Consider the following 12,693-nt stretch of genomic DNA (forward strand, 5'->3'; position numbering starts at 1 on the left):
ATCACGGCGGGTGATACTTGTCAACCCTTTAATATAAAAGTGGAGCAAGAGTTGCGGTCCCCCTCGGAATTGTAACTTCAGTTCCATTGATCGTGTGGACATATGCCTCAAGATAAAATGCGGCTCGAAGTGCAGTTCACAAACAGCACAATCAGGGTCCAGCGGCTTGGCAATTGCGTGTGGAGATTTCGTCGCCAAACAATTGGCTTTTGTTGTTCATATTTCGGAGCGTTAAAAATTGATAACTTGCGCTCCTGGGCTATTCTCGCATAGCCAGTTGCGCAGCCTGGCGCGTAACAGTGGTTTAACCACGGCTTGGGCGGCATCATAAACACTGACGCAGGAAAAGGCGTGAAAGAAGCGACGTTCCGCGACGACGACATCGGAAAACGACGTGCACACGCAGCGGCGCACACTCGCTTCGAGTGCGGACGACGACAGCGCCGCCGCTGTTGTACGCGACGCGCCATAGGACGCGCCTCCGCTCGAGCCACTGTAAAACATTCTAGTACACTGTACTTACGTGCCACCGGCGCACAGCGCCTGGTACACCACCGAGGCGTCACAGGCGCTGTCGTTCATAGTTTCTCACTTATAGTGAGACTCTCTATCGCTCGCTTGGGCTGAAACAGAAATGCCTCGACGCTGGTTTTCTTTGAATCCTGTCATTTTGACGCCAGCAACAATACGTTTATTAACTCACATAAAACACCTATCTAGCAAATTTAAACGAAAGCTTTTATTTGATTTTTGTTTCTGCAGTAGATTTTATTTTAAATATTACTTTGTTATTCTATATTTTGTAAAACTATATATAAAGAGTGCAGTACTCACTGCCGTTATTCACATTACGCGCAGTGATAAAGTTCAATGTGGTGAAATTTGTTATACCTTCTACAGTAATTATTACCCGTGTATAAACCTTTTACTAAAAGTAGAATGCCGCATTTCGTTAGTTTTTCTGCACAAGTTTCTTGAAAGCAAGGAACAAAAATAAGTCGTCATGCAGTGCCGGCGCGCACGAATACAGTTGCGTAGGCGCGCGCAGACGACGACGACGATCTGGCAGTTACGCGCAGTTCGTTGCACCTGCCCTGTTTTGAAGCTTAAGTGGCAAGAGCTATAAAAGCCCTAAAGTGTACTTACGTTTCCTCTGCCGCCTTCGGTCTGTCGCCATGTTCGCCACTGCCGGTGAAGACGTCCAACTTTGGTCCTCCTCGACGCTGCAACCGTGCTTGCGCTTCAACGTTGACAAGGCTCGGACGGTTTCGAGCGTCTCGTGGACAGCTGACGGTTAGTACTGCAGGTTTTGAAAACGTGCCTTTGGGGAGCCCTGCTTTCGTAAGAGAAGTTTCAGACAATATTTTCTCCGGGGATGTGCTTGCTATAGTTTCTCCAATCACTTTTTTGTAGATAATGTCGTTCTTTTCGCGCATTTGTTGGCGTAAAGCAACGCTTCGGGTTGGCGTTTTCGGTTTAAGGGTAGTCGTGTGCGACGGCGTTGTCGGTTTCGAATGCCAAGCAGCAGCCTGCGTCGGAGCCGAAAACGGCTCTGCTTGACATAGGCGTCGGTAACGAGCAAGAACAAGCAGAAATTCAGCCATACCAGGGCGTCGGAACGCGCAGCTGGACACCCGTGTCGCTAGAGCAGGCAGGTGCGTGCTATAAACAGGGTGGTTTTTTTTTTTTTTAGCTGCACCAAATTCTTAAAATTAGAAAAATGTAAATCTTCTTCACTTTATGTTTACCATTCGAGTGTACGGATTGGCAGCCTCTAGACAGAAATTTCCGCACTTACGTGCGTAATTAGCGAAGTTACGCTAACTTTCTAATTATCAACAATAGGTGGCTACAGCAAATGAGTACTTTGGGGCCCGTCCTCGACACTACCTAGCCCAACGATCAAATTTTGAATAGCAGAGTTCATGTGGGAGCTACGCGAGCAATTAGTTCCCCTTGGCAGGCTGCTTGAAACTGAAACTGACCGCAAAAAGAGCGTCTGTGTCGTCGATGTCGCCGCCCCCCTGCCTTTCGTCACGTCTCCGTCACGTCTCCGACGTCAGCCCATCCCAACGAGCAGCTTGCGTTATCTCTTTGATGTCTCGGCGTTGGCCTAACGCTTCAATGCCGGCGGGCCGCCAAATTTACTTGGTCATTCTGTCAGGCGGCACGTTGCGCTGTAGCGCCAACTCCGCTCCTTGGGCTTTTAGATACTGCAGGCGCGGCGTCATATCAGTCAGTCGCGTCGAGTGCGAACGCCGCAGACAGCAAGGAGATAACGTTCGCGGGCTGGACCGGCGCTTACCTTGGCGACGTGACGAAAGGCAGGGGGGCGGCGACATCGACGACACAGACGCTTTCTTTTGCGGCCAGTTTCGGTTTCACGGAGCCTGCCAAGGGGAACTAATTGGTCGCGTAGCTCCCACATGAACTCCGCTATTCGAAATTTGATCGTTGGGATAGGTAGTGTCGAGGACTGGTCCCAATGTACTCATTTGCTGTAGTCACCTATTGTTGATAATTAGAACGTTAATTAGCGTAACTGCGTTAATTACGCACGTAAGTGCGGAAATTGCTGTGTATCTAGAGGACGACAATCGGTGCACTCGAATGGTAAAGATAATGTGACCAAGATATATATTTATTTATTTATTTATTGATACCTCAAATGCCCCTGGTATGGGGTATTACATGAGGGGTGGGTTACATTTGTACGAGTTCTTCGATGAATGACTTGAAGTGGCACAGGTTGGAGTGGTGTGCAGGGTTGGTGGGCAGATGATTCCAGTCATTCGCTGTTCGAATGAAAAATGAGTTGAGGTGCGCAGTAGTGCGCGCAGGTGGTAGGTATACAGCTTAGAGTGACTTGCGGAGTGAAAGGCGATGAGCAGGTATGATAATTGAGTGAGCAAGAGACGAGTGATGAAACTTGTGGTAGAGGGACAGGCGCGCTATTTTTCTGCGTGACACAAGACTGGGAAGATTAGCCGTCTGTTTTAGATCAGTGACGCTAGAATAGTATGAATAATCTGAGAAGACAAATCTAATAGCACGGTTTTGAATGGACTCAAGAGATTTCTGTAGGTTAATCTGGTACGGGTCCCAAACTGCGCATGCGTATTCCAGCTTGGGACGAATAAACATTTGGTACGTTAGCAATTTTACATGAGGAGGGGTAAACTTAAGGTTACGCCGGACATAGCCAAGGACACGGTTAGCTTCATTTCTTATACTTGCTATATGATGTGACCAGCTGAGATCATTAGTCACTGTGATACCGAGGTACTTATACGATGAAGCTAAAGATAATTCGGAGCCAAAAATGACGTACCTATGTGCTTGGTAGGAAGCTCGGCGGTGGAATGAGATCTGCGAAGTCTTCTTGATATTTAAACACATTAACCAAGTTCTACACCAGTTTTCAACAGTTAGTAAATCGTTTTGAAGGGAAATGTTATCATGGAAGCTAAGGATAGGACGGTAAAGGACACAATCGTCTGCGAAAAGGCGAATACAGGAGGAGATTGACGTTTGTCGGTAGGTCATTGATGAAGATTAAAAAAAAGTAATGGTCTGAGGACGGTGCCTTGAGGAACTCCGGATATAACAGGCGCTAATGAGGAAGTATGCCCATAAATACAGGCAAACTGTTGCCTGTTTTGTAGGAAGTCACACAGCCAGTCGAAGACAAAGGGGTTAAGATTTAGGTGTGCGAGCTTAAGGAATAGTCGTTTATGTGGTACCTTGTCAAATGCTTTTTCGAAGTCGAGGAACAGGGCGTTTATGGGAATATTGCAATCAATGCTTGAGCTGATGTCATGAGTAAATAATGCAAGCTGAGTCTCGCAAGAAAAACCTTTTTGAAAACCATGTTTCTGTGGGTGAAAGAAGTCAACAGAGACTTTTCTAATATTTTTCATATTTTAAAAATTTGGTGCAGCTAAAAAAAACACCTTGTATACGTGCGTGCTATATAATGGAGAGTATAGAACTTCACTGCCCTTGGTGTAAGTTGCTAGCACCAACATACATCTAAGAAATAGTTTTAATTCTCTCATGCCTCCCTCGTTATATTCGTGTATTGTTTTGTATAGCCTTTCTTTCTGTCTGTAGAGGATGCATTCGAGTCACAGCAAAGAGGCGGTTTCGTTGTATCTTGCTGGCAAGCTTAGGTTAGTTCTACCACGCCCCAAGCACTCCTTGAATTTCCACCTAAAGATTTGCTTTTTTTTTTCTTTTACCAACATTTTCAGGGAAAAAATTTGCCGTGTCGAGCTCACGGTCTGTTTCTTTTTTATATTTAGTTCACTACTTTTACCTAGATGTGTTGTATGACTGCCTATACTGTTCAGCAGCACTGCGGTTGCATCCACTATAGTGATGTGACTTTGTATTCATGGTAGTTTAGTAGTTGTGCACTGTCTTGCAATGAGCCTTTATCTGTGACTAATGTTGGTGGCCTTAAGCTCGCTATAGTTGCAGGCGGATGAGGAAACATTAAAGCATTTACATGTCAGAGGAAAAAAAAAGTTGGCCAATTGTGACAGGCTTTACGCCCATACCTTGAGGGCTCATAATGCCTTTATTTCAGAAAAAGAAGGGGGAGGGAGTAGAGGAAAGAGTATAGATGCAACCAGGCGTGCCAAGTGCTGTTAATGGTTCCCCAGGCACGGTCCGAGGGGCCAGCTATGGAACAATATAAGTTCGGCAAGTGTACTCACATTTTCGGTGAAATCTCATAGGGAAACTGTGTCAGATTGGGTTGGGATTGTAAGCGACGCTGGCAGACTGCCACAATGTCACTGCTTGCACAAGGAAGGACTGCAAATGCCATAGAGCACATGCATGAAGAGGCTGCGGGCCACCATTCTTACTGAGCCAGATGGAGGCACAGTAGGAATCAAAGATGGCAAAGGAAGTTGTTTAAGGGAGCTCTTACACCCTTCAGTACTTGTAAGGATCTGGTTTGCTATTGCCCAAAACCTATCCAAGAATTTGAAACGACACCGTGCATCTTTTTTGTTATATTTTAGTCTTCTTGAATGCTTGACTTAGATCCAAGCTTAATAGTTGTGTACTTTCTCGTGCTGCCCTAGTGTGGTGTCCGGTTGTGCATTCCAGTGGCCTGACCATACGGCTGCTTCAGCCTGTATTGCACCACCACACGTTGCTGCTGCTGCCACACAAGAACAGCTCTGGAACTGCTCTATATACAGATTTCCTAATCTTGGCCACCCTCTGTATCATGGTTGGCACAGGACAGCTCATGTAGATCACTAAAACTAATTAGGGCTTGTTTGTTTTGCATAACAGGTAAATCGCAGTGCATTAGCTAGGCGATTACTGCAGCAACGAATGGTACCCTGTATGTTTTATCCTTGCAGTCGTCACTTGTCTAAGGCACTATAATTTGCCTATTTATTACTTAGTTATTGCAGATGCTCCCATGGCCCTAAGGCATTACAGGAAGGAGTGGGAAGGAACATACAGTGCACCAAATAACAAAGAAAAAAATGTTGGTGTACAGTAGGCACAATGTACAGCATTCTTGAACTGCTTGCTGTCAGAGATAGTGACGATAAAGGTGGGAAGGTAGTTCCACTGCATGCTGATTTTTGGGATAAGAGCCATTACACCGGGTGTTCAAAATTAAGCTTTACGGAATTTTTAAAAATCGCCTGCGGCAGGTAGCATTATTCTTAGTGTTTAGTTGGATTATAGCACTAAAAATCGAAACATATATTGAACTAGTTGAAAAATCGCTAATTAAGTACCTAGTCAGAAACATATATTGAACTAGTTAAGAAATCGCTAATTAAGTACCTAGTCAATTATTTTATGACACATATTTCAATTGACGAATTGTAGCCGCTGAGTTTGCAAGACGCATCCACTGGAAAGGAAATTCCAGAACAATGCCACGTATTCGCATTACGCATGCGATGCTGTTACCATTGAGCTTAGCTCAATGGTATGATTAGCTTCTTCTTATGATATGAATTAAAATCGAGCCTCTCGGTTCCCTTTCTTCTCGTTTATTTCCCAAAGTGTGGCACTAAATACATGGGCGTTCCACACTTTGTGCTTCAATGTATAAAACAGCATTTTGGTAAAAAAAGTAAGTGGAACACTTACGACGAGTTTGATGACTCATATCTCCAAATGGTGCCATTCTGGAACTTCATTCTAAGTGAATAACAAGCTCATTGGCTACAATTCATTAATTGCAATATGTGTTGTAAAGTAATTATTTAACAAGTTATTAGTGAATTTTTGTTAATTAGTTGAATATGCGTTTCGATTTCTCGTGCTACTAATGTCCACCTCTTCGAATAACCCAGCTCATCGATATGAATGATGCTACCTGCCACAGGCGATTTGTAAAAATTCGGTAAAGCTTCATTTTGAACACCCGGTATAAGTTAGTTCAGCATGATGCTATTATAATATTAAATGTGCGATATGGGCTGGAGGAGATGTAGATGGGGCTAAAAATAGAATCCTTTGTAATGTCGTTATAATGGTATAAAACAGATGGGCACATTCATGGCATAATGGTAGCTCGGGAAAGGCGAGGGCTTCAGATATTGTCATCGCGAGAGTAGTTCGAAAAAAATGTTATGAACAGCGTAATTTTGGATAGATTTAAGGCCTGTGATGCCTACCCAAGTTTATCCACGTAGATGTGCCATTGGTAAATTATGCGGACTGTTGCCAGTAAGGTTACATGAGGATCGCAAAGAAATAGCACGTGCCTAAATTAACATTGCTAGCTGCTACAAATAAAACTGTGCAAGTTAACACGAATGCGCAGCTGTGTGCCTGAACGCATGTATTTTTTCTGTTTCTGCTGTTCTCATTTGAAAACTTCTGTCCCCCTTTTTTGAAAGCTGCTGGGTGTTGGTGAGTTGCTTCGGTGCTTTCTAATTGTATCTGCTACTAGTTTTTGAGGATGCTACGAAGTCACCTGAAAATTCTTTAAAAATTAACTAATGCATAAAGGTTTACAAATTTGGGCCCATTCCATGATTTTACTGTTGCATCAAGGTTCATGAAAAGTTCTGCTCAAAAAAAAAGTTTGCTTGTCAGTCTTCAATCATACCCTTGAAAGTGTCTGATGGGGAAAGACACCAGAAGGGGCAGTACCTGCTTTGAGGAAGCATATTTAGACAAGCACTTAAAGCAGGCATTAGCAAAATCGGGGAAAGTTACCGGGATCAGAAACCTTTTGCTTGCGAGTCTCTGCTGATGCATGTTTGTTGCTGCTTGTGTGCCTCAAGGTAAATCACGTATACTAACTTGCCTATGTATCCCACAAAGGGCCTCTGGACGAGCTTTAAAAATGCGTGCATCCTAAACTTCACAGGTGTTATTTATTCACAATAGCTTGAAGGCCCATTGAAGGGCAATGAATCAAGGGGGGTAACAGTTTCTACAGAACAGAAAAAAAAGTTGGCATCAAAGAAAAAGTCAACGAAACAAAAATTACAAACGAGACAGTGGAACAGCATTATACATTGTTTTCTAAGAGCATATTCAGGTCATCACAAAAAGTTTGTATGCTTCCCTCCTTCAACCCACTATGCAGTTTTGGGATGTTGAACTCTACAGTTACTTTGTGGAGCCATACCCACCACGGTGGCTTAGTGGCTATGGCGTTGTGCTACTACACATGAGGTTGCAGGATCAAATCTAGTTGTGGTGACCACATCTGCGAAATGCAAAAATAACGCCCATGTGCTGTGATTTGTGTGCACGTTACAGATCCTGAGGTGGTCTATGTTAATCCATTGGCCCCCATTATGGCATGCCTCGTAGTCAGATTGTGCTTTGGGTACGTAAACCCCCAGGATTTTATTTTTTTTTTTTTGCTTTGAGACCCCTACAATTACTTTCATTAAGACCTCAGATATTGGTTTACAGAAGTCAAGTGTAGTTGCTGTTTTTGCTTACAGATGGAAGTGTACAGCATGACAGTGTGAGTGAACCTGATCAACCCTTTCTGGATGAGTGTTGCATACAGGCAAAGAATGAAAAATATATTTTCTTGTTGAGTTTCGTTTTTAAGTGCAGAGTTTTGGGCTAAGTGTCTTTGGCCTATATTGAGCAGCAGACAGCGAGTGTTTATTGATTTATACTGTCAACTGGATACAGCCAACTCCATTTTCAGGGTCATTACAGGGAAAATAATGTGTAAAAAATGATCAATATATAATACACTGATTTAATTTCATTTCATACACAAGGATTCACTGATGTACAGTGGGCAGTCAACAAAGGGAAATGACCCACCGTGGTGGCATAGTGGCTTTGATATTGCCTGGTAAGCACGAGTTTGTGTGATCAAATCTCGGCCGTGGTGGGGGTGAAATGCAAGAGTGCCCATGTGTACTGTGCGTAGGGTGCACATTAAAGAACCCGAGGTGGTCAAAATTAAGTGGAGTCCCAATACGGTGCGCCTCGTAATCGCGTTCTGGTTTAGCACTTAAAATTTCAGAATTGAAAAAATAAAATAAAGTGCTTAAAGCAGCGCTCGGAATACACAATTTCCAAAGTACGTATCCAATGCACATTTAAAATCGAAAGCACGTTCGTTGGTTACAACAGCAGCAAGCAAACTATTCCATATTGATATTGTATTGGGTAAAAAAAAGAGAAAGGAAAATGCCAGTACCCGTAAAGTAAGGCTGAATAGCTCTGCTGTGGTTTATACAAGCATACCTTCTTTCTGGAGGCTGGAAGTAACGCAATTTCTCATTTAGTCTTGTGGGTCCTTTCACAATTTTGAAAAGAAACCTTAGCCAGTGCTTATATCTGCACTCGTCCAGTGATTCTAGATTACAAGATTTTAACATGGACGTAACAGAGTCTGTGCATCAGTATTTACAGCGTAGGAAACGGGCCGCCAGTCTTTGTATTTTTTCTATTTTAACTTTCCATACTTTCCGATGCGGAGTCAGCATCATTTGTTGTATTAAAGCTGGAACAGAGGACAACAGGTTTGGCGTGTGCCAGGCTTACTTTTGAAAGCACTGACAGATCAAGGAGAGACTGTTGTAAACACTCCAGCTGCAGTGGTGTGTTGCACACGTAATGTAAAGCAAGTGCAGTGTGCTCCTGTTTCACATCTGACAAGAACTGTCTGTACAAGTTCCACACGAAGCCATCGGTGGCTTGGGATACTCACCTTTCGTGTTCTGCTTGTGGTTTCCCTCAGGTAACAAATCTATTGCTGAAAAGCTTAGGGCATGAAAAATAAAATTATTTGCATTGATAACCCATATGTTTATTTTTCATCATCTAAATTTGCGATAAACTAAACATTTTCTTCAGGCGTTTTTGTCTTGCCCCAGAGGTTTAACGGTGCCATTCTGAATCGCCATCTTCTCATCTTGTTCTTACTCGCATTTCGCTTGTTGACTCTACCAGGTGCAATGTTTCTTGTATTCAAGCTAATATTTTTGGTGGTCGTCCTAGTTTTTTTTTTTTCGTCTCATAATGTATGAGTTCTTTCATTCTTTTTTAAATAAAGTTATACTCGCACACAATTTTCTGTGGCAGTGAAGTGAAACCTAAAGGGGTGACATTTACTGCAGCAAGTAGCCCGGCAACGTTTGATAGCACTGCTGGCTTCTTGGAACAAATACTGAAATGGCATAGCTTTAATGTGCAATGATTTCATGTTTGCGGAGACGTGGAAGAGCAAAGCATATAAAGTCAAATTTAACTCAGTTGTGTGTTGTTTTATTTTGATGTTGTAAGTAAGGCATTTTCTTTTCCCCCACTTAAGGTAACGAGGATAAAAATGAGGGGGACTTTTTTCAGAAACACCGTGATTTGTGTGTCTGTAGCTTTCCTTTCATTGTCCACAAGTCCATGGGCAAATTGTCTACAAGTATACTATTACCAGGCTGTACAAATTTGTATGTAGTATTCGTCTATGCGCAGCTTCCTTTCTTGTTGCTAAATCTGAAGGTCAGGGGATGCTTTCATGACGATTTGTGCATTTTTTTGTCCGCAGATTAGATCACTGCTTTGATTTAAAATCCGAAAAAGAAAAGTCTCTGGGCACTCCAACACATTTGAGAAACATTCCCTGTTTCCAATATGACATTAAGATTTTTTTAGACCTGCTCAGAGTTAACACGTCATCTCTGACCTGAGTTCTATCATCCATTTCTTGCAGGGCAGCGGCTGGCCTCTATCTCACAGTTATGCGACTATGTGAACATCACAGAGTTCACCAGTAGTAAGCACAGGCACGTGCAGACGAGGGTTCAGGTGAGCATATGTGGGTGCCAGCTCTCTGTCTTGACTTGGCTAGTTTCTTGCATGAAACAGTGCCCTGGAGTGTTACCTCTTGGTCTCTCGCATAGTATAGTCGGCAGCATTATTAGCATGAACCATAGTTTCTTGCAAAAATTACTAGAGGGATTTTTGGCACTAAAATTGTTCAGCTTCAACAGGAATATTGGTTAGTACACTCTGATCTTTGTGCATGTGAACCTTCTTGTGGCTTTATTTACTATGCTTCGTCTTTATTGGCCTAAATTTTGAATAAATCCTGCTTTTCTAAATGCCGAAGGCAATGAGACTCTGTGCACATGCATAATCGCTGTGAATTGTGGCATCTATAATGCACTATTTTGCTGAAAATGGTCAACTTGCAATGTTGCAAAGTCATTTGAATCCAGAAGGGCGACATTTAGGTGAATCCATTTACTTCACCACCATTCCCTTACTGGCTGAATAGGCATGCTTGCAGCTCATGTATACACAAAGCGCCACAGTTGCCTCTGGTGTTTTTTGTAGAAAACTCGTGGCATGAATGTGGGAGTGCAAGCCGGTTGATACAGGGAGCTCTGGTGAGCAGCTAGTGCACTCTCGTAGTTTGTGAGCTTAGGAAATGACCTGTCATGATGGCTTAGTGGCTGTGGTGTCACAATACGAAGCACGGTGTCGCGAGTTTAATTCTAGGCCATGGCAGCCACATTTTAATGGGGGAGAAATGCAAGAATGCTTGGTGTGCTTAGACGTAGGTGCACGGTAAAGAACCCCAGGTGGTCAGAATTAATCCCCAGTCCCCCACTACAACATGCCTCAAAATCACATTTTGTTTTTGTCACGCATATCTCTAGAATTGACTTTTCTTTGATGATGGATATAGACAGTGTGCATCCGAATTTCAGGGGAATATGAATTTTGGAAAAGTCTGGGCCAAATGTTTTAATAACCACGTCTTTCGAACACCCTATTGTGCTTTGATGGTTTATGTGAATTTCTTAGCTGCTACAAGACCTTTGGACTAGGAGTAGAGCTGTGGCATACTTTGTGAATTTCGTGTATAAAATCTTGCTCTTCAGTGACCTTGGTGGAAAACTTAGGCACCTGAAAAGTGCTCAGTGTGGCATGCAGTTTGCATTTGCACATAGGTGAAGCAACAAGTGCAGGGTATTATGCAACATGGAAGTGTCTGCTAGATCACACAAAGGGAAGTAATCTTCAGAAAGTTATTGAGGGCATCTTCAATCGGAAGTCGTGGCCGTAAGCAAACATGCATGTCTTTCCCTTTGGGGCAGCTGCGATTGTGGTTTGTTATGAATTATAACCAGTTTTGGTTGACGTGAATACTATTAGAGGGGCCGAGACATCTATACGATCTAGACGTTACGGTAATCTACTGCCAGACTGGAAGTGGAGGTGCATGGGCATGAGAATGCATGTGCTGCCATTACCAGATGTTGTGTGTTAGTGGCGGTAGCAGATGACACTCAAGTGCAATTAGGGAGTGTATCTGCTGAACCTTGAATTCATACAGAAGCGCGCCAGTCAATTAAATAGCATGTGCACCCATGTAGTAGTAGTAGTAGTAGTAGTAGTAGTAGTAGTAGTTGTAGTAGTAGTAGTAGTAGTAGTTCCTTTATTTCATAAGCCATGTTGGAGTTCTGTGGTAACGAAATATTACAGCAGGAGGTCCCAGAGTTTAGAAAAAGCTGACAAGGGACCACCTATGATTACATAGAGTAAACATACAAAAAGAGCAAGCAGTAATAAAAAGTACAGACATGTGAGCAATATAAATACTAATCATTATGTAAATTGAATACAGTGGAATGTCATTGATACAATCTTCATGGGAACCAGAAAATAAAGCGTATCATCCAACATATTATTCAACCAAATCGTATTATTGGGGGAAAAACGTATTATGCAGAATCTTATTGAGGTTCCACTGTATTTCTAACAATCATTAGGTACATACCATTACGGTAATAAGCGAAGCACAAGCAAGTGAAATAGCAGTATAACAAACAGTAACATGATTAATCAACTTCACATGATACACAAAACTTAATTGCCTAACTGTGAATTAGCTATACAAAAAATCAATCACTCAAAAATGTTATGTTGGCAATTACTTAGGAATTTCCAATGACTTGCTCAATTTCCTTACAAAATATTTCTTGGTGCACACGAGAAATGAAAATGTTGTACGACAATTTTGATTGGGCAAGGAATTCCATATTGCTGTGCATGAAAACAGAGCTGTGAACTTGCCGTAGTTAGTTCTTACAGCAGGCAAATGAAGGTTATTCCACTAAGAATATAGAGTACAATTGTTGTTCGTCAGGTGTTCAGGATTAAATGCATTCACTGCAAATGTTTGATGAGCCCATTTGCCATTATAGATAA

At 42.6% G+C, this 12,693-nt stretch overlaps 1 protein-coding gene across 1 annotated transcript in view; it reads left to right on the forward strand.

The window, feature by feature from the left end:
• The first annotated feature begins 1,055 nt into the window (after window positions 1-1,055).
• LOC119442935 (protein NEDD1-like) overlaps window positions 1,056-12,693 on the forward strand; it is a 131,318-nt gene continuing 119,680 nt past the window's right edge. The window contains exons 1-2 of the mRNA XM_049661944.1: window positions 1,056-1,293; window positions 10,187-10,281. Coding sequence (XP_049517901.1) covers window positions 1,176-1,293; window positions 10,187-10,281 — 213 coding nt within the window. The 5' untranslated portion in view covers window positions 1,056-1,175. The remainder of the gene's footprint in view (window positions 1,294-10,186; window positions 10,282-12,693) is intronic.

This window comes from Dermacentor silvarum, chromosome 1, assembly GCF_013339745.2.
Source record: "Dermacentor silvarum isolate Dsil-2018 chromosome 1, BIME_Dsil_1.4, whole genome shotgun sequence".
Taxonomy (NCBI): Eukaryota; Metazoa; Arthropoda; class Arachnida; order Ixodida; family Ixodidae; genus Dermacentor; species Dermacentor silvarum.